The sequence below is a fragment of the Xiphophorus hellerii genome, chromosome 23, assembly GCF_003331165.1.
Source record: "Xiphophorus hellerii strain 12219 chromosome 23, Xiphophorus_hellerii-4.1, whole genome shotgun sequence".
Lineage (NCBI taxonomy): Eukaryota > Metazoa > Chordata > Actinopteri > Cyprinodontiformes > Poeciliidae > Xiphophorus > Xiphophorus hellerii.
Genome location: NC_045694.1, coordinates 21182986 through 21207988, shown reverse-complemented (window position 1 = coordinate 21207988; position 25003 = coordinate 21182986). Strand labels below are relative to the sequence as shown.

The 25003-nt window shown below is 38.7% G+C and overlaps 1 protein-coding gene across 1 annotated transcript in view; it reads left to right on the top strand.

The window, feature by feature from the left end:
* The first annotated feature begins 478 nt into the window (after positions 1–478).
* flt4 (fms related receptor tyrosine kinase 4) overlaps positions 479–25003 on the top strand; it is a 56115-nt gene continuing 31590 nt past the window's right edge. Inside the window, exons 1-3 of the mRNA XM_032554382.1 lie at positions 479–905; positions 22664–22760; positions 24376–24650. Of these exons, the coding sequence (XP_032410273.1) occupies positions 848–905; positions 22664–22760; positions 24376–24650 (430 nt within the window). The 5' untranslated portion in view covers positions 479–847. The remainder of the gene's footprint in view (positions 906–22663; positions 22761–24375; positions 24651–25003) is intronic.

Genomic DNA, 25003 nt, shown 5'->3' with positions numbered 1-25003 from the left:
AAATTATGCTTTAATTTAGGTCAAACCTGTATAAAAAAAGAAGTTTATACTATACCTGCCTACGTGCCGAGTAACACTTTAAGTGTTATTTGCCTGACACTTGGAGTGGTGTGTTTTGCTTCCATCTATATTGGGGCACTTGTTGGCACTTCCTGTGGTGACTTCGACTGCAATTCCCACAGCATCAGGATAACCTGCTGAGCTATTCAGGTGCCAGGACTCTTCCACATAACTTAAACCTGAAAATAAAATCTACACCAGCCGTTCTATACAGCTCTCAATGTGCTTTAATGAGACCTTTACTTTCTTCACAGTGCTGCAACCGCTGCAGGTCTTTCACACACAGAGGATGAGACGGATGGGATTTAGCAGGAAGGAAATTTGTCATGGATGTTAGTGTGAACTCCCCTCCGTCCCCTACCCCCAGTCTCTCTTTACACACCTCCTCTCTCCCACACTCCTCCAAATCAGCTTGTTTTATGAACTGAGTGGGTGGGTGCGCTCCAGTCACGAGCAAAGGAAAGGGAAATCATTGTAAATCTCATTCAGTACCTTGTGCATCCTTTTGACAAAAGAGGAAAAGGTTTTTTTTTCTTTTCAATAAGTTTTTTCCATGTCCTTTCTTTCCCTCAGCACTTCGGTTTTCCGACACAGAAGCAGTCCGCTTACACGCACAGACTGACCGAGGTTCACCTGAGCGCACCCCGCCTCCCTCCTCTCGCTATTACGGATTTGTAATTTGTCATCCATTAAAATCACTTTCAAACACTTTCTAGCTGCATTAACAGCAAAAAAAGGGAGAGAAAATCCTACCAAGCTTGGGAAATTCTGGACCGGAGATCTGGAGATGAAGACAGATTTCACGCTTTTCTGCCGGACTTGGATTGGAATAGCATACGCCTCAGGTGAGCAACACCACCAGAAACACGGAAAGTTTGGAATATTTGAGCTAATAATTTAACTTTTTGGAGCAATACGCAGTAAATCATTATGTTTTGTTTTAATAGCCATGGGATGTAAACTTTTCCTTATTTAGTCAGACTGCACTTAAAATAAGGATTTTTTTTTTTTTTTTTTTTTTGGAGGGTGGGGGTGTATTGAATATTAGTCATTAAAATTATGTATTTGATTAAAGGGTACTGTTTTGTAAATTTAATGTTCATGAATTATAAAATTAAATTTGACTATTAAGTAAATCTTTCCGAAACATTCTGAACAGGAAAAGCTAACAGACAACCCTCACGTCTTAAATTTGTACGACGTCTAGAAAAGTACAGCAAGGCTCACATTTATTACTTTTTTGTTTGTATTTTTTTTTTCTAATTGAGAATAAGCTGTCAAAAACTGAAATTATGAAGCTTTTGCGTTAGAACAAGAATTCAAGTTTTCACTCAACTTTATCTAGTTTAGCAACAGAGCTAATGCTAAAGTTGAGCTTGCTAGCAAGCTTTAGCTAAACCCCGAGTTTAGCTAAAGTTCTTTTAAAGTTCTTTTAAAGTTCTGTTCAGGGAAACAGTTTACACGCCACATTCTTAAAGTAGGTTTAAAAAGTTTAATGCTGTCTCAGTAAAAATAAGTGACAGTGTTCAAAGTCAAATGGAGTTTGCTCACCCTAAAAAGCAGGACATTTACAATTTACATGCCACCTTACAACTATTTCATTATTACACCAGCATAAGATTAAAAAAATGTTTCTTTGTAATATGGATGGACAAACCAGCTAAGAAAAAAGGACTTGATAATTAGTTACATATGAATTTAACTTAGTAGACACATTTTAAAGTGTGGTTGAAATTTATCTGATTTAAAGTGCCTTTTAGCTGTCTAACTTATGAAATTCCTGCTCAGAAATATTTATTATAATCCATCATGTTTGATGGTATATACATTGTTACAAGGATTTGTCATTAATTAAGCTTGTTTATCAGTGTAATTTTCAAGCTAGTGCAATTATTTAAATACAATTATTTGCAATAACAATGAACAATAATCTTTTTCGGGAACCACTAAGACAGGCTTTATAAATTATGGATGGAGTTCCTCTCAGAAACTCAATAATCAAATGTCACAAGTCTGCATGAAGATAGGCACTAGGGGGAGGTATGCTGTTGTTGTGTTTATTAGAAATGAAGCTGATACTGATGTTACAAAGAAGTCAGAGGGGTAAATTATAGCGGGGTTTGTTGTGGGACTTTTAAGAGATTGTGTGTTTCGCAGGGGCCCCGTTTTTAGAGGCACATTTAGTGGGAGGGGAGACCGCTGATCTGGACCAGACCCATTTAGGGGAGAGGGAGGTGGGCTGAGGGTTCAGATCTGTTCATATCCTCCAGAAGTAGGAGTTTGATTTGCATTCATGTGGGCATTGTTGTGCTCCAGTGGAAAGGCATGTAAGGCTGTGTAATGTAAAACACATTCCTTCTCCTTACCCCTTTGACTTGCTTCCCTGCTTTACGTTATGGGTGTCTGCAGTTTTGCTGAATGTCTTTGTTGACTTGTACATTTGTGATTGCTGTTTAGCAGCTGTTCATAACGAACAGGAAAAGGCTCTGTGAGGGGGGAAGTCAATATATGGCTGTTCAGATCATAACTCCAGCTCCTTTATAATATCTCAGAGCTGCCATGCTGACCGGGATTTATGCAGTCAGAACATAAATAAATGAGCTGAGGCCTTATGTACAGTAGATGCTATGACTCTGATCGTTTTATAATGCAGATTTGTTTTTCAGTATGAGAAACAAAATAAAGATTCACAACATATTCTATTAATAATCACAGCTGACAAGACTATAACTTAGGAATAAAAACATCTAGAAGGAAAGAACATAATGTATGTCACAGTTACAGTGTGCCACAAAAGTACTACTATTATATTATATATTCCTTGTCCCTGCTGAAGAAAAGCATCTCAACAGCATCACACTGCCACCACCATGTTTCACTGTAGGAATGTGCTCACGGTGAGGTGACGTGTTCATTTTTCACCACACATAGAATTTTGCATAAAAGTCAAAAGGTTCAGTTCTGGTCTCTTCTGACTAGAAGACATCATACCACATGTTGACTTTGCGACCTACATAGCACAGATAGGGCTTCTTGTGAATTGTGTCTTATTTCTATTCTCTTTGTCACAGTTTCATTATTCCCAGATTTTTGCAGGACATGATAAATAGTTGTCCAGTTTATCATGTTGTCCAGTCAACAATTTCTCCCTCTTGATCTGTGAATCTCTGCAGCCCCTCCAGAGGTACAATGGGCATCTTTGCTGCTTCTCTGATGAATCCCTGATCCCTGATCTTCCCTGCCCATCCTGTCATTTTAGGCAGGCCGCCATGTCTTGATAGTTTAGTTGTTGCAAAATACTCCTTCCATTTTTGGATGAAACAAAGCTCTGAGAGCTGCTTAAAGCATGTTGTTGTTCACTCTTCATGAGCCTGTTTGTTTTTTAATCTTCTCTGAAGGCTTCCCAGAACAGCTGTATTTATACTGAGTTTAAATTACACACAGGTGGGCTCTTTTTACTAATTAGAAGACATGTGAAAACAATTATTTGCTCTGGTTTTTACTCAGCGATAACAATGCAGAGAGGACTGACAGCAGGTACAAAACACACTTTTCAGATTATTAAATCCTTCCAGTTCACAGTACTATTGCGCTTTGTGTTGGTTTATCAAATAAAATCCCAATGAATTTCATTGAAGTTTGTGGTTTAATGCAACAAAATGTGGAAGTGTATCCTGGAGGCAAAGCACTCCATGTAACAGAGGAACATTTTTCTAATAAAGCCTCACAGGAAGTCACTGAAGGGAATAAATGGCCCACCAGAGGTTAGAGAAATAGGACATGTTGTTATCTAAATCAGAGGGGAAGACTGAGAGAAAGTATACTGCAGACCTGCCAGACCAGACGTCATTATCATGTAAGGTGTAGAGGGGATATCATTTACACATCAGCTACAAAGTTTTGGGCTTCAAGATGCATCTAGAAACATTTTCTACCATCTTCATATCAAACTTAGTCTTTGCTTTAAATTATGTGGGTTTTCGAACTGTTATAGAAATTACGTTTTGATTAAATGATGACGAGATGGAGCAAGCTGTTGCTGGAAATTGGTTAATTAATCTTCTTATAGTTGTTTTACAGCTAAATTGGCCATTTAGAGTTTACAGAGCAGAACACCTCCCCCTACCCTCCCAAAAAAAACCAAAACGTACCAAGATGATGAAAATTTCTGACTAAGATGAAGGACCAGATGATGTTTAGCTCAGGCTTTGCTTCCTACTGTTGATTTTTTCTCTTAAAGCAGAGTGTTTTCTGTACTCATACCACCGCTTGATCAGATCATCCCAGAAATCTGACTCTCAACTCTTGGTGTTATTAAAGCTGTCAAGTCACGGAGGTTGAGTTTTTACTGGCCAACATTACCCCCTCCCGATATTCTCAGTGCTGATCTCAGAATTCAACCTCAGGACTCAGAGGAGCAAACTCATGATGTCTGACCTTCAATATTTTCTTCTATCAGCTGGAGAGCAGCTCAGACGAGGCTAGGAATGCTGCTGCTGCACCCTGTGGGAAGGTTTCGGCAGGAAAGCCCAAATAAACAAGGTCTCTGGTGCCTCCATTATCACTGCCAGAGTATTTCGAGGGTCCTTGGGCCTTTGGATGCTTGGTCATCATGTTAAAGCACCAACAACACCAACTATGACTGGAGAAGAGTGATAAGCTCTCTCAGCATTAGGAATTTGCAGGGGAAAGCCAAAAATGTGTCAAAGTAGGTGTTGGACAGTAGATGAAAACCGCCTGTGGTGTTTTTAGCTTCATATTTCTGATTCCTCCTCGATTTCAGTTTAAATTTTTTAAGTCACGTAAATCAGGGCACAGCACAATGAGTAAGTCCAGGTGCTTGTGGATGAAAATATGCAATCAGCTGTGTTTCAGCAAATGGAGCAAGCCTCTTTTTGCTTATAAATATTAACACCATATAAAAAGGTTCAGGGAGTTTGAATATTATAAATGGTTGTTTTCAGTGTTAAACATGGCTGAGAAAATTGTGGTGACCAAAAGTATGAAAATGAAGATATTGGGAACCGGGTTTCTCTGAGCAGAACAATCTAAAAGTAAAAGGGAAACAATAACAAAACCATTTAAAGGACATTAACTTGAGACTGATTGGCTTGACAACTCGAGCAAAAATATTATTGTATGTGAGGAGAAAGATTCAAGATGTAATTTTTTTTGACATTGAGGGAAAGCAGAAATTAAGAACAAAGTAGATCTGAAAGCCAAAATTCATGACGGAAGAATAGTTACAGAATAAAACATGACAGATCTTTTATACTGAACTCACTATGAATATTAATAAAGAAGTGTTTCTGACATTAATTTTGCCAGAGTGAAACATCTGATACTGGATGAGTTAACAGTTTTGCAGGAGAATCATTTTACTGTTTTCATACATATTACCGACTTTATCGCACATTTTTATTAAAATTTTTGTATTTTTCTTATTTTATGTCATTTATTTTTGATTCTATCTTTGCTTTTTTCTTTGTATTGTATTTGTACCATTACATCAGAACAATTGCCTAGAGAACTTGTTTACTGGCTGTGGCAGTAAAATTATCATAATGTATAATAATCATAGTGTTTTATACAAATCTAATTGTATAAAACAATTAGATTGGATTCTCTAAACCAACAATCAACATAAACAACTCCACTGACAGGTGCTCAAAGGATATTTAACTATCGCTTTCTCAAACACTTCTCGATCTAAATAATGATAAAACCAAATGGATTTAGTTTGATGCTTCCAGCACGTTATGCAACGTTTCATCCAGTCTAGGTCTTTTTGGGGGGTAAAACTTGACAAACCAGTCGTTTTGAAAAATAACTTTTTTCAGTTTTTTCTGTTGTCTAAAGTAAAGCCATTCTTTACATGCACCCAGAAAAGGCTCTCCATGATTTTATCTCTAGGCCTGATGTCAGAGATAACAGGCCTATCTCTGATAAGCCTATCTCTTAGTCAGCCAGTTTACCAACTCCTGTTAGCAGCTTGTACAAAACTCTGCTGCTCACTTATTGACTTAACTCACAAAAACATGAACACATCACTCCTTTTATCTCTGCTGTGGCTCCGGGTTCAGGCTAGGTTAGGATACAGTTTACACTGTTGCTGTTTGTTTTAAAGCACTGGGCGTCCTTGCACCACCCTAAGTTTCTGAAATCTTGAAAACCCACCAGCCCAGCAGAAATTGCTGGTCTGCTGGTCAATATCTGCTGGAGATGTCTGACAGGAGTGGTCTTTTTCTGCAGCTGGCCCAACAGCCCAGAGATGTGCCATCTCTGACCTGGTTCTGTTCAAAGCCAAACTTAAGATCCATTTATTTATGCTGTTTGACTTTTAGTATTTTTATATTTTCTTTCTTTTAGCTTTTTAATTAGCACTCTTTCTGTTTTATTGTATTTTGTATTTACTTGTTTCATTTTGTGAAGCACTTTGGTAAGTTCAAGACGCAATTAGACACAATATAAATCGATATGAGTGAATATGTCAAATTAAGGTCCAACATTTAGCATTGTTATTACCAACAGGGTCTATATCTTAAATAAATAACTATTTTGTGCTCAGTGGTGGTGCTTTCAAGATCACCACCCTTTGACAAACAGCAATCCTTTTATGAAGTAACTTCATAAAAGTATCAAATTTGGTAGGTAAATTATTATTTTTTTAATATTAACATGTTATATTTAGCACATTAACAAGGTTTGTTTTTAATTAATCACTTACTAGTGCAGAGTAATCCATATTTATCTGCTTATGCAAACAAAACAACCCAAAGAAATAGCCCTTTAGTTTAAGATAACTCTGCAAACCAATTTTTGGAGTGCTGCAAGTTCAAAAGGTATGAATACTTTTGAAATGCAATTAATATAAATTATTTTTACTCTCAAATCTCAGAGAGGCAGAGTTCCTGCCTCTTATCTGCTTGCGATACTGATCTGCATATGAATCTTCTCTCAGAATGTGTTTTTTAGTTCCCAGAAAGGCAAAATAATTGGCCAGCTAGTCTCAGTCATTTTAGTTATGTTCTACACAAAATGTTTTTGGTTTCATGCAGTGTAACTGCAGTCGAGCTGTAGATGGTTTTAAGTTGATTATGACCAGTACATTCCGGTGGTTTTTCTATGTATACGGACTGTTTACCTGTATTCAATCAAGCCGCTTTCAACATGATTTGCCATTACAACTTGAATTAGCAACAGACCTCCTGTGCCAGAGAGAAAGCTTCCAACAGCAGAATAAGCTGAGTTACAGTGTTGCAAACTCGTTAAAGATATGCGTTTGCTCTTAGCAACATGAGAAATGACCTCACGTCGCTTCCTGCTGAATGAATTCACACAAACACATCTCCTGGATACAAAGTGGTTGATGCTGACATTTTGTGTCTTGACTCTAAAACCTGCAGGGGAACTTTTGCACCAAACTTGATAGAGTACTTTGGTGTACAGCAGATAACAGAATTGTTATAAAACTTGAATTTGTGATCCAAAACAAGAGGCTAGCTTCTTGCAGTTTCATGATGCAAGGTGTGAAACACAATTCCAAAACAAATCTGCCCAAAAAAAATCACTCTTTTGTTGTAGAAGTTGTCTATTCTCCAATGTGCAGTAAATAAATTACATGGCCAGACTTTTAAGTGTTGATGCATTTTTCACCCCTGCTGCTTGACTTTATACTGCTTCAGGTCTGTCTTCCAATCTGAAGACAAGCCTATTCCCATGAGCAGGGTTCTGGATCAATGTAGAAAAACTAAGTTGTAGAAGTTTGTTTCTGTACGATGGTCCAAAGTACTCAGTGCATGAGGAGATCCAGAGCTGGCAGACGAAAGGTGAAATAACAGTCAGACTTCCCAGAAGTGGTCTGTACATTCTGCTTAGCCTTATCATGCGGGTAATTGAAATTCAGAAAGCAATCTAACACGGCAGAGGGAGGGTGACAGAAACAGTTGACGTCTTACACCTGTACTTCTTGTTGTCCATAAAATAATACAAATCAATTGTACAGCTAATAGCTTTGCTGTTCTCTCAGAATCAAACACAGTTCCTTCTCTCTAATTATATCTGTCAGCGTCTGTAACTTATGACGGAGAGAGATTATTTCAAGTTCATTCAGAAACATTTCTGTATTGACAACCTGTGTCCTTCTGTTGCAAACTAAATGTCCTTTAGGTCTCAGTTTTGCTTTCTCTTCTTTACCTTCTATAAAGGCACCGCCATTCTCAGAGCAATTACCATGCAGGAAAGGTTTAACCTATTGATTTCTTCCCCTCTTGTGACTCCTGCTCTTTTGGTCCTTTTAAATCCTTCTGGAGTTTCATATTGCAGTGTGCATAAGCATAATGTTTTCAAAGTGTTTTTTATTGCAGGGTTCTTAAAACCTCCCATCAAGGGAAATGATGATGCATTTTATACATAAATCTTTTGTACTCTGGGTCTTAATGAGAAGTACACAAGCTGATTGACTCCATAGACGGCAACTTGAAACTACAAATGTGTTGCGTGAATTGATTTTTCTTTTTTGCATTCTGTTTTCCACCAATATGAGTCAATAATGGGACATTTATCGCAATTAGAGTACAGTAGTTAGACTGTTGAGGAACGTTTTACGGAGGACTGATCTCTCTACTCATGATATGAAACTGAATACAGTCAAGCTGACACTCTAAAGTGACTTTGTTGCTTGGAAACTGGAATCATTTAGAGTATTTATTAATAGACCCAACCTCAAAAACCCTTTAAAATCCAGCTCAGTCTCAGCTGTGTACTTGGTGTATATAATCGCTCTCTATGTGTAGCTGGGCTGTTGAGCTTGGTTCAAATGTATGGGAAAAAGTTTATTGGCAAAGCCTGAGGAAATTGCCAGCTTTCCTCCCCTTAGGCATTCAGTACTATAATAGTTGACCCTGCACTCCCTAGTTTGCCTTGTTTTCTTCAGCATCTTAAGCTTCCGCAGTGATTTACCTCACCATGAGATCTGGCATGGCAGCAGAGGCTTATTTTATAGCTTCTGAATTGCTGGGAGTTGAGCAACAAACACAATGATTTATCCTCCAAGACAGTAGAGTTAGAAGGGAGGGAGAACCAAGGCTATCTTTCATAAGCTGATATATAAACAGTATGGTTTATCTTAAAAAAATCACCGAATTAAAAAAACAGAATCTCCTCTCTTTTCCTGTTTATTAGCTTACCCAATGGGCTAGCATTAGCTAACTAATGCTGTTCTGCAGCACAGCTTCCTGATTCAGGAATCAAGGAGTAAGTTCAAAAGCTACCCAGCAACAGGGCATGATGTTGAAAACTCTGAAAATTTTGAAGCTGATATGGTTGATATATGCATCTTCGATAGATGCATCTGGAATAACGATGGAGAACTGGAATAACACCTGTGGAGTAGCGGACAGGGAGGCTAGTCTCATCCTTTAAGGAATAGGACCAGACAGCGTTTCCAACAATCAAGTGATCCAATAACTTGAGAGAGTCCCTAGCTGATATGGAGAGCTCTAATTTAGGAGGAGCATTGTGGCTTTCACCCTGACATAAGGACTATGTCAAAACCCTTGCTGAATTGCCAAGGGAGTAACAGGAGCTTGGTTTTCTGATCCTATTTGTGGTGCTCATGAACGGGATCTTAGGGCTTAGTCGTTGAGAGAGGATGTCTGGTTTGAGAAGCTCAAAGTGTCAGTTTTTGTTTTGGTGGATGATGCGGCTCTGTTGGCATCATGACAATTGGTGTGCACTGGAGTGATTCATTGCCTATTGTAAAGAGACAGGGAAGAGAGTGAGCTGCATCAAGTCTGAGGCCATATTTCTCAACGGAAACAAAGTGGACGGCTTTTTCAGGGTTAGAAGCAGGCATCTTGGTGTCTTGTTTATGAGTGATGGCATATAGACAGACTGGGGATTCGTCTGCTGTAATGTGAGTCCTGCTCAGGTCTATCTTGGTAGAAAGAGTTTAGTCAAAAAGCAAAGTTTTGATTTATTAGTCTGTTTATACTGACCAATGGTCAACATATTTTATAATGATTCATGTTTCCTGACCATAGGTGAGGGCTTTGTCTAAAGTAGACTTCCTCTGTTGGGTGGCTGGACTTTGCAGTAGAGATAGAGTGAGGAGTTTACACAAATGAGTTTGTATTTCTTAAAGAAAGTCGGAAACCTTTCAATACGGGTTTTGTAGAGATTATTGCTCTTACATTGGATATTTATAGTTCCCAATTTAGGAGCTTCTGATGTAATTCAAGTCAAATGGGTTGAGAGTTTTTGGAAAGCTACAGCACTTTCAGATTGTCAAGATGTGCCACAACTTTTTGTGTTGAAGAGGACGAGTTGCCTCCATATACTCTGAAGAATTGAAGTATGAACTTTGGAAGGGGATAATCAGTCCCCTTCCAAAGTGAAAGCCTGGAAAGGCACTGTTTTTACACATTAGTTGTAAAAAACTATCTCATGTTTAGTTTTCCAAGTGAAATGTCATTACCAGTTCAGACAGGGTGAATTGTTTACCAGAATGTTCAAGGGAAGCAATTTCTCAGTTATGAAAATGATGACAAGCCAAAATGTTCCGGCACAGAGGAAGTGACTGAGCTGTCCTGTGTGCCTGCGAGGAAGATACAGGAAGTTTTGGTCAGGGACAGAGGTTCTAAAACATAGGAAGCTGGCCCAGATGGCTTGTTGCCGCATCCTTAATTTTACACCCCTCCTCTGACAGGATGTTGGAGAAGCCTGTCCCGTCACTACTGGTGGAGAGGACAGGGACGTGGTGGGTGTCATTCCCCTCTGTTGTAACAATGAAATCAAAGCTGGGCTGCCAGTCAGGCCGTCGCCCGGCTTAGCCTTGGCCTTGTATCTAGATGACAGAGGAAGTGGACTATTTTATTTATTCTTTTTTGAGAAAACGGGTGTGTTTCAGAGCCTGAGGCAAGATGGCTCCATGTGCAGAGCACTGCATCCCATTTCACTGCAGATGCTCAGAGTTTTTTCAAAAAGTTGCAGCCTTCACCTTTTTCAGATATTGTGTTGCTGAAGTAAACATGTAGGCATGGCTGTGCCCTCCAAATCTGAATAAGTATTATTCAGCCAGTTTTATTTTTAAATTTGATGCAGAGACTTTCATATGTTGAAGATTTATAGCAACAAAACATGCTGTTTTGTCACTATTTTATTCCCTTGTCACATCTACATGCGTTTCTGTATGTAGCCTGATATGTTTATTCAAGGTTTCTCTTTTCCTGTCACACGATCTGTCAGAAGCACAAACTACTGATGAGTGATACAAACTCTGATGCCAAATCTTTTTCGCTGTACATGAAAACGGGAAGTGTGGGAGAATCATCACTGTGATAAAGAACACAGGAAATTTGCTCGCTGATTTTCTTTTCATACAGGATTTAATGTGCCCCCGTGTTGCATCCACGAAGAAAGGAGCTTTCCGCTTGCCGCCTTACCTTCTGCACTTGCAGCACTCACCCACTTTCAAAATGCTGTTAGAGAAGCTTTACATTTTGAAATGACTCAAAGGGCTTCATTGGCGCTGACGTTTAATTCTTTCCCCCTTTCTATGTTCCTGATTTATCATATCAGCAGGTGTTCTCCGTAGGTTAGAAAGGCTCCTTTCAAAGCTGTCTGAATGTGAAAGAATGATGAGTGTGAGCCCACATAGGAGAATAATCTGAATGCAAATGCATCAAAATTCAAAAAGGTTTAGATTTCTGATGAAGGTTTTATATTAATCCGGTTCCAACAGATGTTATTTAATTTAAGGGTGCATTCAGACCGGATAGTCCGGTAGACTCGGTTCGATTGGGGACTAAAATTGCAACATTTGTTGCATTTTCAGAACTCCAGGTTACATTCACACTGCACTGTGTCAAACGACTAAAACTAACTGAAAAACCTGTTCCCCCCATCGCCTGTGGGGGCGCTGCACCAAGAACTACTGAAGAAATCGACACAAAACCTCTAGAGAAGGCCAGCGCAACTTTTTTCTTCACAAAAAGTAAACAAAAACGGAGCAGTGTCAGATTTTAGCGGTTGTAGGATTTCTTCATTCACATAAATTACTGGTTTGGACATGGCCTGTTAGCCGCTAACGCCGTTACTACGCGGAGAGTCTGTCCACTAAACCAGGCTGTTCCAATGCGGGATGAGCAGGAATCACAAAAATGATCGCAGGGCCTTTATTTCTTACCCAATTTCTATAAACATGGTTTAAATTAAAGCTGAGAAAATTGCTAATGTTTGTAAGTATTCTCCCTTGATATAAATCTATAAACAGTTTGGTTTCTATCAAAATGCAAGAAAGGACTAAGCAAATTCCTCCATCCTATTTGATGATTAAAGGTTCAAACAAAGGAGGCAATTAGTTCAGTTTTTGTTATGTACTAAAGGCTTAAAAATTACAGCAGCTGCAGAGCGCCACGGCAATGGGACAATAAGCCGATAAAAAGTTGTAAAACAACTTCAGACCATTTATATTCTGCTTTTCCTTGCTTAGTGTCGGCACGCAAACCCGTTGATATGACAGCCGATACAACATCTTTGTTAACCCGCAGAGCAGAGAGTAATATTTTGGCCAGAATGTTCTGCACTGTAGCTAACTTCCTGCTTTTGAAACGGTCTCTAGTCAGGTTGCATTCAGACAGGTTTTCTACCGTTTTAGAGTCCACTTCAACTTGACCGAGACCTAGGTTTTTAGGCGGATCAGAGCTCAGTTTTGAAGTCCGTTTTGGAATTCAAATTTGCATTCAGACCTCCCGAAAAACTTTCTAGACAAACGGATTAGAGTCTGATTCAGAAATCTAATCCTGGGTTGGTCTGAATACACCCAAAGTTTATTTGATAGGGACAAACACACTTTGACATAGACAGACTGAACAGAACAGCAGTCCCATGATTGCATCATAGTGCTTTTTAAATCGTACGACTAAACACTTCAAGAAACCTTTTCCTTTTGGATTTCTTGGTAAAGAGTTGAATTCATGTTTATGTGGACTATGGCAAGTATTCCAGCATGAAGCTCTTTTTCTGAAATACTCTGTTTGCTTTATACCAGATATAACTGGATCCACACCTTCCAAAGAATTTCTGTTTCTTGTGTTCACACAATATTTTCCAAAAAGTCACAAAGTTCATAAAGTCTTTTTTTTTTTTCCACTAAAGTGAGACAGACCTTTGTGTTCAGTTTGGTCAGCAGACATTGTCACCCCAGAACTCTTATTTTAGAGATGACTTTCTCAGTTTTGTTCTTATTGTTAATTCAATAAAAAAAGCTCTTGGCCTGCAGATGGGCCAAGAGCTCTGTATATATTTAGATGTTCTGTTTTTTGTGTCTTCCTGGAGGAGTTGTCAATGTGCTCTTGGAATAATTTTGGTAGACTCATACCTCCTGTGAAAGTTCACTGCTGCTCCATGTTTTCTCTGTTTGTGTTTTATGGTTTCACTGCGGATCACTGAAGTGCCAAAGCTTCAGTAAGAACTTTGCAACCCTTTTTAGTCAAATAGATGTCTCTGACTTTGCTTCACATTTGTTCTTAAATTTGTTTAGATAATTTTATATTTTTATTATCTTTCATCCTACTTCATGCTTCTTCTGTTTAACTGATTTATTTATCAATAATCAAGCCTGGATGTGAATGGTTAAATTTAATTAAGCTTTCCAAAAAAAAAAACAACAATGTCGTCAACCACAGATAATTTAACATTTAACCACAAGAAGAATACATTTCTCCCTAAAAATCTGACTGATTTGCAGAGTTTTTCCTCTAATTTTAATTTATTCATAAAATTCATTTGATCTGGAAGACTAAAATGTGACCAAAATAATTGCTGAACTCAAAGAAACCTGTAAAAAGCAAAAAACTTTTTTAGCATCATTGTAAACTAGGAACACATCTACATTATTGTATCTCACAAAATAACGTCTTTTAGTTGTTTTGTGGGTATACCTGTGCTACACATCGGTGTAGATGATTTTAAGTATGAATGCTTGGATGAAATTTGAAAAGTCTAAACCTTCGTGGAGCATTCTTATCCATTCCACTTTCATCTTTTTAAGTTTTGAAACTTAAAAAAAAAACATCTGGAATTTTAGGACTCTGTTGAACATCTTATCAAATAGTTCTGAGTAGGAAAAGGTTTGACCAAATATTTACATGTCAGTAGATAAACTCCTTGCAACTCTGCAAGCCCCGTGACGTGGTGCACGCTTTGCAGCAGCTGTGGATGCACCAGTGGGAACGAGGAATTGAAACATGGATTTAGGGATTCCTGCTGCTATTTAGTAGCCACGGAGAACGTAGATTGGACAGTCTTCCCTTTCATGACTTTTGAGGAATTTATGTATTCGAGGAGACAGCACGAAGCAGGCAGGAGAGGGGAAGACAGAGACGGATAAAATGTCATCCAGCAAAGATTGGGTTTTACAAGGGATACTGGTATTCACCCAGGAATGTTAATCATTCTGTGGTTGTTATTTGAACCAGGAGGATGATAGGAAACCGACACCATCCTGCATCTGCACAGCTGATATATGACATGTTTACACTTTACATAATCATTCTTGCAAAACACTTGGATATGACTTTGCTTTTCATACTTCTTAGTATTCTGACTTATTGAGCAGAAATCATGGAGCCACTGAATATGTTCCTCTGGAGAACATTTTATACCGGTCGTGCATTTTTTCCCCCCTCCCTGTCAGCCAGGTAAGGGAGGGTTGACACATCAAAGTGCCGCCTGACGCACATGCTGAGCGAACAGGCACAATTGTCCTTATAATACAGGCTTCTGGCTCACAGCTCACATTTGGCCCTTCCATCAGCACAGAGGCATGCAGCCCAGCAAAGTGTGTCTAATTCAACCATCTCTGCGCGATCCCGGCCATGTCCTCTGCATGTTTCAGAACACCAAGCAAACTCTTTGCACCGTCTTGTCCTTATCTTTGCAACATTTTTTTTCCTATCAAAGAGCATTTCATTTCCTCTTTCCTTACTAATGCTTCAGGCTAATGTTTTTCATTTCTTCATGTTTGCTTGGCACAGCCAGCTGGACGTAGCGCACGGTCCACACATTCCTCCCCACAGTGAAAGAAGCTTTTCACAACGACAAAGAGAAATCACTTTTCCTGAGAGCTGCGTCAGTTTTTTGTTAGATAACAAAGATGTGTTCCGTGACCTGTCGCTCTGATGTGAGAAAGGCTGTCATTGAGGAAGTTTTTGATAATTGTTGATGTCAGAATTTAATCATCTGTGACCCTCCCTGCTTCTCAGAGTGTCACATCGTGGGAGAGAAGTTTTAATGAAGTCATTGGAGTCATTTAGAGCTCTTAAAAATGCTAATAAATGACATTTTGATACCAGTTACTGTTAATGTAGCATTTCTTCCTCTCAAACCTTAAAAATCAAACTTCTGTAAATAATAATACAAAGAGACATGGGAGAAATCAGTGTGGAAGTGCATTGTGTTATCTTTGCTGGTTAAAGTGTGCTGATTGTAGTTGGGGGCTAATCTCTCAAAGCTGGGGCTTATCTCTGCACCAACAGCTGGAATGCATGGGAAATGAGGAAAACCAAGCTCAAATGTGTTTTTGGCTCACAGCCATGTATTACATTTGTAAGGTGGTTGCCAGCAATCCAATCATTTGGGAACCAGAGATATATCAGAAGACTTCATAATTTACATTTAACCATACTACAACCACAAACTGCAAAGTTGATTGGGATTTCATGTGAGATAACAAAAAGAGACAGATACATTGCCTTTTTAAAAAAAATAAAAACCTGAAAAGCATGGAGCACACATGCAAACATCCCCCTCTTATACAGGAAGAAAAATCAGGTCAGTTTCACTAGAAATGTTCATACTCTTGTCTGACCAAAACAGACCCAGACGTTTTTAGCAATGGCCAAACATTTTCATTTATGATGTGGAACAGAAACGTGTTTAGCAACCAGCTGCACAGTGTCCATCTGTGTCTCATTACATTTATGACCTGTGGAAACAGGAGCTATTGTACTACAAAGTAAAAGTTTGTAGTACAAACTCTCATCAAATTAAAAAGTAAAGCTTCAGGTTCAGTTTATAGAAATTGATAGGGGTGCTTGTAATAATGGTGCCTAAGATTAAAAACCATTCCATATTTTTTTTCAGGAAATTCAGCCCTTTATTCATCTTTTTATATGTTAAACATATAATTTAATGTGTATGAAACTTTATATTTTAGATTTCACTTCTGTAATTTATCTTAAAGCTCCTTAAATGTTATTACCAAGGATAATTAGTAATGACAAAAGGGAACACTGTAATTAGAATGGGGACAAAAATCTGAGATGGATAGAAAATTAAAATTTGCTCACTATAGACTGAACTTTAAAAACCTTTAGTAGAGACTCATTAAATTAAGGAGTCTCAAAGCATAAAAATAACAGACATAAAGTACAACACCTGCTCAACTAAAACTGCTGAAAATGTCACTGAACTTGAAGGTCTTGGATAAAACGGCCCAGCAAACAGAAACTGAACATCTTCAGCCTGTTGGATAAAAGTAACTTTTTCCAAGCTCTGACATGGCTGTGCAGGGGGCCATGATTGAAACACCTTTTCTCTTTGTTCTGGTTTTTAGGCTGATGCTATAAAAAATGTTCTCCCTCAAAATCCTTCAATTTGCTGTGTATAAATGTAATGTCTTTTAGGGGTCAGGCCAGTTTTGCCTCTTCTTTGAACTACTTGGTTCAGAGTGTCTGGCTGAAACAAAACCTCCACAATACCTTGGGCCTGTGAACCTTTCTGAGGTCTTTAGTATAAGTTAACTCAGAGATAGCAGTCCTAACCATCCGCCCTGCCGGAGAAATGTGTTTATTATCCTAATAAGACATACTATCAGCAGTGAAACTCTGGACATGGATGTGTTTGGTTTTCTTTGGCATTCCTTTCACATTTCTGTATGTTGAACTGTATATTTTAGTGAGTCTGACAGAATGCCAACAATTACTAATGGTATCGTCATTATTTTTGTTTTCTCAGACCATTTACAGAGCTGACAGATGGGCAGGCAGCAGTGTCTGGTGTTTCACAGTTTGGAAATATAATGTATACATAGTGCGGCACTCAGACATCTGTCCCTCAAGCAGCAAAGGGAGAATGTTCTCCGAGCTCTTTAGTAACCATGCTGAAGAGCCGCCTATAAGAAGAAGAAGAATGTTCTTCTCTTCTTTCATCAATCTCAAGTGTCCAAACAATAAAAAGGTGGCTGGACTTTTTCACACCACTCAAGAAGCTATGACTTTATGCAGCTTTCTTCCAGCATTTAAGAGTGGAGACACTTAATATGACAAGTAATACAAGCGACACAAAGCCTTGACAAGTGCAGTGGCACATATCATCCTCAAACTAACCCTGGTAGCAGGCCACTTCAGAGGTGCTAAGAGTTCAGAACCGCACATACAAGGAGGTTACCAGTTTGAATGATCCGTGGAAATTTTTCTTCACTTTCTTCCACTCTGTAAAGCCTCCTGTGATAGCCACAGAGACTCAACGTCGTAGCACTTCCAGGGGCCAAAGCCGAGACCTCCCGCTTGTCTATTCCCACTTCCTCTTCTCTCTAAATGCACCTCTAGCATCTTGACTGTTGATCTCTCAGGGCTCACTACTCAGCGCTGACATTTGAAAAGATTTACAATTCGCATCCCGTCTGTCAGAGCGTGATCTCTCAACAGATTGTGAGGGAGACATCCATCACCGGGAGCCAGCTACAATAGGTATTTGGCTTGCAGTTTGTCGCTCACTCTGCACACCCCAAAGGCAGAAATAATGTCGCTGCACATAATTAGGTCCGTCCTTGGGTTATAAACCTGAATTCATGATGTGCAAATTATATTATTAGATGTAATTACAATAATTCAAAAGTCATCTGAGAGTGTTTGTTGCAAAACCGAATAAAAATGTCACAGCACATTATGCTGGATCTGGGCAGATGGGGGTGCTTTAGTGTTTTTGGAATCATCAAGGCGGCCTTTAGAGAGGATTTGAAGGAAATGGTTCTTGCTGCCAACAGTCATGATTGATAATGTGGAGTTTGACAAAAATGTTATCTAACAAACTTTACAGCGTGATGTTAGTTTTATATTTTGTTGGTTTTTATGGTATACGGAAGTTCAAAGATCAACCTTAAGCTTTAAAGGCTTTAATGGAGAAATATTTCAAATATGTGTAAAGTTTCAATAGGTTATTGATGGAATTAAGATCTGTGTGTTTTAGACCATGAATCCCAAATTTCAATGGTTTGATGCTCTAGTCCCTTGGCTCTTAAAGGATGTTTTGATCTCATTCTTCATCTGAGGGACTCAACCAGCAACCTGGTCTAAGGACGCTTCACTATCAGCTTGTGAAAAAAACAAAAACATCTGCAGAGGGGAGAAAGGGTGTTGTGAGAAAAATAACTACATCTCACTTTTCAGCAGATCAATCCTTATACTTCATGCAAAACAACATTTTGTCTTCTCCTGAGAAAAGTTCCTTCTTTGCTGCATTTCCTGACAGTACACCACTGTTCAAAAGTCTCAGTCTCACTGAGCTCTGCACTGGTGGTGTCTCTGCAAAAAACAATCCTCTTAACGAGAGCACTTTATGCTTGCTGGACCTTTTTTTGGCACTCTGGAGCTTTCTTCAAACCAGAAAGCTCTGGAGTCTTTCTATAAAGTTTTTGATGATTTGATAAGCATTTTGGTGCAACATAGGTAATCTAATGCAAATGTAGTTTCCTTGGCGGTAACTGTGGGTAAACAAATAATTATAAGATTTTCTCCCTTTTTAAATGTTATTTTATGTGCGTCAGAGTGATAACATCCCTGTCCTCCATCACACTTGCCCCTGAGCTAACCATTACAACAATATAACTATGCTAACAGGTCACCACAGTGGAATTCGGGCTACTGTGATTCTTTCAATTTCCCTTAGTTTTGTAGTCTATTGCATGTCTTCTGATCAGTCTTCATAGGAATAAACCCCTTGATGCCAATTCCCTCCTCAAAAAGATTTTGTGAACTACTTACTGTGTGTTTGCATCAGTTTAATATTTAGTACATGTTTAATAGTTAGTACATTTAGTACATGTTTAGTAATGGATCTTCAATTTTTGAAGATCCATTCTGACCTCTTTTCTGACAATGCAGGCGTTGGTTCTGCAGGAACTACATGCACAGGTTAGATGCGTGTTCCATCTATAAAAGCTTTTATCACTAAAACAGTGTGTTTGCCTTGACTTTAAAATTGCAGATTGTTTATACACAGCACACCTTCACTTTCAGCTTCTCAGTCCCTGATGCTGAGTCTGGATACACATACTGCAGCAAATTCCATCTAAGCAGATTTGTCTCCTTCTAGTCTAGCAAATTGGCAGACTTGCAATGTAAAGCTTTACATTTTTATTACGTTGTAGTTTGGCATTTTCATTAAATAATGAATTGATTCTTCATTAAGGAAAAACATCTCAGGTTCAGGCAAACATTTGCTTTCATATGCGTTTTTACAAATATGAATGCAGGCTGAAAGCAGCAGTTTTCCTTCTGCAACAGATTTCTTCTTAAATTCGCCATAATCACAATGTTGCATCTCAAACCAGTAAACTGCAGTCACCTCCGGAGAGCTTTCAGCTGAGTTTAATGGCCTATTTCAAACACTAATGATCTCTTGTTTAGATCTGACTATTCTTTGATTGTGGAAAATTATCGGGTCAGAGCAATCCTCCAAATCCTCTGAGTTAGGAGGGAGAACTGGCTTTAAGGAGGTATATAACTCAGAATAAAATCAGCATGTTACCTATAGGAAACCACACAATGAGTTAGCAAAGTTGAAAATCTCCAAGAAGCTTAAAGGCCCTGCAAAGTTATATAATTAGTCTCTACTTGAAGCAGGACTAAACATTTATTTTGTGTGCTCTTTTATAATATTTGTTTTTTATCAGCCTTTTTGGCCCACTGCGTCTCTCTGTGGGTAACCAAACTAATTTATCCTCCAACTGTGCTTCTGAAGTTCTTTTTATTGATCAGATCATTGAAAGTCACACAAACACAGACTGAGATATTCACTTCGATGTTTGTTGTACCTTGTACGAAAAGAAAGAAAGCTGTGCGATCTTTAGAAGTGAAGGTGCAGGAGGTCTAGAGCTCACTGGTTTGCTGAAGGACATTTGTTTTTCTGAAAATAGTGACAAAAAATGTTTTGATCCTTTGTGCTTTTGAGATGACTCTGTGTAGGTTGACAGCTTTCTGAGGTGTGAAGGAAGAGGGAACAGAGCGTGTTGAGTTGGATGCGGGTGGAGATGGGACTGAGGGTGGCTGCAGGTTCACATCAGATGTGAGACAATGTGTTGGGGAAACTAATTCTTATTTAAACCCAAGTTAAGAACGTGTGAGGCTGCGGGGGAAGGAATGTCCTGCTGGGCACCAAGCAGGGAGCACTCCATGCACTGGCAGCATTTCTTACTTTTACTTTCAAAATGTTTATTTTAGTGAGCAATATGTTCTACAATATGTTCCTTATTGTCTGTTTTTGGTGTGCATAAACACTCAGACTGTGAAATAGCTTTTACTTCAGTTGAAAATATACTTCCTGATGTTTTTACTCTTAAAACTCAACTCCAAATATATGTATTTGTTATGAAAAGAGAATCAAGGATGATCATGACCACAAAGACATAAATAAATATAAGCTGAAAGGATTCCAGTTTGCTTTCTGGACAAGAAAATAACTATTTTATTTTCTCGTATCCCAATCTAAGGATATTGTTATTGATTAACGTGTACAAGTTAATCAATTATCTATCAAAGCATCAGACAGGAAAATTAAACTCATTAAAGAGTGCTGTGAAAAAGTACTTGATCACTCCTGTTTTGGCTTTTTTTGTCATGCATAAATGTTTCAGGTTGTTGCAGCAAATTTTAGTATAACAGATGTGGGATTTTCTGTCAGTTTTTAATGGAAAGAAAAAAAATTTAAACCAACCTTCCACAAAATGTGATTTTAGACAGTTTCTTTCTTACTGTTGAATCATGAACATCAACCTTAATGAGATAAGTGAGGCCTGCAGATCTTTAGATTCAATTACTTTTAGCTTGATTTGTTTCTTCAGATAGCCTGAAACATTTAAGTGTGACAGAAAGCTAAAAGAGCAGAAATTTGTGATTGGAGGAAAATGCTTTCTCATTGCACTGCAATTAAGAAGACACACCGAAACTAAAGCAATTGTCACCTTAGTTCTCTATATAATAAAGACTATATTGTCCAGATAAAAATGTGTTATTTAGAATAGTTTGACAGTGGCTAAGGAAATTGTTTTTGTAGTTTAGTCACTGATTTAGCTTGGAACAATTCATCTCTATTTTTAAATGGTGTTGAGAATCGACAGCCAATGCTTTTACATTCTATTTCATTCACAAGTGAGACACATTTCTCAAAGTGTATGCCTAAATTTGTGTTGTTGCTGTAGACTTTGTACTCCATTCGGCGGTGACCTCTCTAAGCCGAGGGGTATTTTTGCGATTTTGTTGACTTGGAAGGACCTCAGGCTGATCAGTCTTCTTCCAGTGGGATCAGTCGTCACTGTAAACATGTTAGGGAAAATATTTGTACAAGAATAACTTTGCTCCATTGTGCTCCCCGACCAGCAGGATGTGTTGGAGGATTTGGGTTTGTGTACAAGATAAGCAGCTATCCAGGTTTTGATTGGCAGCGTGTGATTGCAGAGTGTTGAGAAACCGTCCGTACCCCTTCCTGCTCCCGGTGCCTCGTCCGTTGTCCATGTTGCAGATTTTTCAAGATGAATAACTAAATTGTGCAAAAATGTGCTGATTCTACTATTTGACCTACATGTATAACCTAAGTATTGAGAATTCATTAGATGTTGGCTTTGAGGTAATGAGGATTCCACTTCTAGTGTCCTTTTGAAAGTTAAATAAAGCTGGGAAAAGCGCCAATGTGCAGTACATCTGTGTCTGCAACCATTTTCAAATAAACATAGATTCCTTTGTGGGGAGAAATGCCATCATTTACTGTTAAGAAAATCTCCCTCCGCACAACCACAGGGCCTCTCAATCTCTGTTATTGCTCTGTGTTTGTTTTCATCTCTAATGATATCCAGGTGGGGCATAAGTCATGGTGACACATTTATACATGATATACTCTAGGTGCAGAGTCTTGCTAAATGCTAATACGGCCCTGTAGGGGCTCTGGGATGGTAATGACATTCTTGAAAGCCCACATTAACCAAGCACAAGCCTGAGTAGACGTAACAATAATGAATCAAGGCCAAATAGACTTTTGCGGCTGTTTTAGAGGCTATCCACAGAGCTGAGAGCAGCATTGTTTCATCATGAGTGAGTGGGTCATGATTTCTCTGTCTGAGTGTTATTCAGCACGAGGGACTGAATGACTTGCTGCAAAATCCCTCGCAGCTTGTAAATGTTGAGAACAGCGTGTCTGATTTCAGATTCCCGATGCGTCTCGGAGACTTGGTGGCCCACCAGCAGCAGCAGCTCTCCATCAAAACCCCTCAGTTCAGACTGACCCGTGTAACGTGAATCTAACGCAGCTGCTTTGTTTGTTCCCACAGGTCTGGTGATTGGTTTATCTATGACTCCGCCCACGATTGACAGCTCCAAAGGCGATCGTGTAATTTCTGTCAATGAAACACTTTCTCTTACATGCAGGTACTTTTTGTGAAGGTACACTCAAAACGAATTTTAGAATATAATATGTATAGCTCATAAATCTACATTACTTAGTAGCAATAAAAGTCTAAAAACTCATGAATAATTATGATTTTTTTCAAATCAAGAAGCTGAAAATGATACCATACTGTCTCACATATGGTAAATGAACTGAACTTACATAGTGCTTTTTCCAATAATTTTGACCACTCAAAGCGCTTCACACTACAATCACATTCACACACCGATATGCAGCCTTGTCCACATCAACATGTGGCAGGAGGAAGCTGGTATTGAACCTACAACTTTTTGATCACAGGAAGGCTACTCTACCCCTATAGCAGGGTAATTCTGGCTGCATACTAAACCTGCCTGAAAGAAATTATTGAACTTATTTAAACTGTTTGGTTTCCTGGACAGAAAATTGGCTCTTGAGCATAAACCATACATTTTCTTTTGGATTTAGGCTTGAGCCTTTCCAGAAACTCAGTGCTAGTCTGATTGGTCTATTGCATGTTCTTGCAATAGCCTCACTTAACTCCAAATATTCATCTTTAAAGTTCCCAGAAGAAATTTTGCATTATGCAAATGACACGTGACACTGCCAAATTAGGGATTTAGTCGTCATTTAATATTGGTATTAATGTAAACTGAAGTATTTCTACAATTTTTTCTAAAACACAATTTTGAATAACCAAATAAAAAGTAATGACTTTAAAGCTCATTTAGTTACTAAATGTTCCTTGAAAGCATCTTAACTTGGCAGTGATTACTGAGGGTGCTCACTGTTTTTCCAAACCTGCAGTTCTTGTTTTATGAATACGTATATTGTTGTTTTTGTGAAGCTGGTTATATCCTTCTGATGCATGGATTTAAATTCCCTCATGTAAATTTGCTTGTAGCAACAATCATTTATCCTCATAAAATCTCAGATTTGCTTTCTGCAGCCAAGCTGTCACTCCATTAACCATTTTATTCGAATGAAGAAAAGAAATTGCTGTCTTTGGAAAGCTGGTGATACTTTTGGACCTTTCCCAAAGCATGCCTTAAATACTTGTTTATATGTAAACCTCTAATGGCACTACCACTGAGAGTCCTCTAAGGCAGGGTATAGATTTCAATTTTGACCATTTATACTCCGCGGTGTGCAGTTTTCTTGTATTTAGATAGATGGGCGTTATTCGCACAAGTCTAGAAAATTACCCTCAGGGTATTTTCACAGAGCTCCATCATTTTCAATGTTTCATCCAGTCATCACATTTTGGCCCTACCCATAGATTTTGGCCATTTGCGTTTGATGTGGGCAGGTGATGAAAGCAGAGCTATCAGTTTTCAGGGAGCCATTATGATCCCATGCAGCCCGGCTCACAATGCCTGCAAGTTAAGATAACAAAATCTATGTGACAGAGAGCAAAGCGAACAGTGGTGTGCAGATGTATGTGAGGATTTCTTTTGGAAAAACAAACAACATGCACTTCACTCACTGGACACTAACTGTGACTATTACAAAAGTTTAATTCTAATCAGTTTGCTCTCATATTAAAACAATGATAATTTGCCCTGTTTGAAAATAGTTATATCCTAAAAGTTATGTTTTGGATGCTCTTTTTCTCAGGGGACAGCGCACTCTGGCCTGGACTTGGCCGGACGAAACGCTGATTGGACAGGAACTCACAGATCGCCAGCAACAGTTTCAGACCACCAGGTCACTCGGTCAGAGGACGATCTTCATCAGCGAATGTCCCGGGCAGAATGGGCAGCAGTACTGCAAGAGGCTGGTCCTGCATGGCGCGCAGGGCAAAGACACGGGCTACTATCGTTGCCATTACAAAGACATTAATGCCATCATTGATGGCACCACTGCTGTCAGGATTTACACTTTTGTCAGAGGTGAGCCACACTAACCCAGCACAGGTACACAACCTGTGCCTGTGTGTACCTCAGCACAGGTACACACAGGCACAGAAAGAAAGTTTAAAAACTTCAGAAAGTTTTTAAATGCCTCTCCACCAGGGGTGTAACGAGTCCTGACATGAGGTCTTGCAATATCAAAATGTCCAAATATTTCTCATGAAAGTGAAATCTAGCGGTATCTAGTGGTAATTTAAGTATGACAGGAAGTAATCAAAGAGTCAGAGAGTAAATGTGGTGCTGGCTGTTAACTGGCTGTATTATTAAAGGAATTCCCAACACCTTCACATCTCTTTGTCAATCAGGATTGTATAACTGGTAGAAAAATTGTT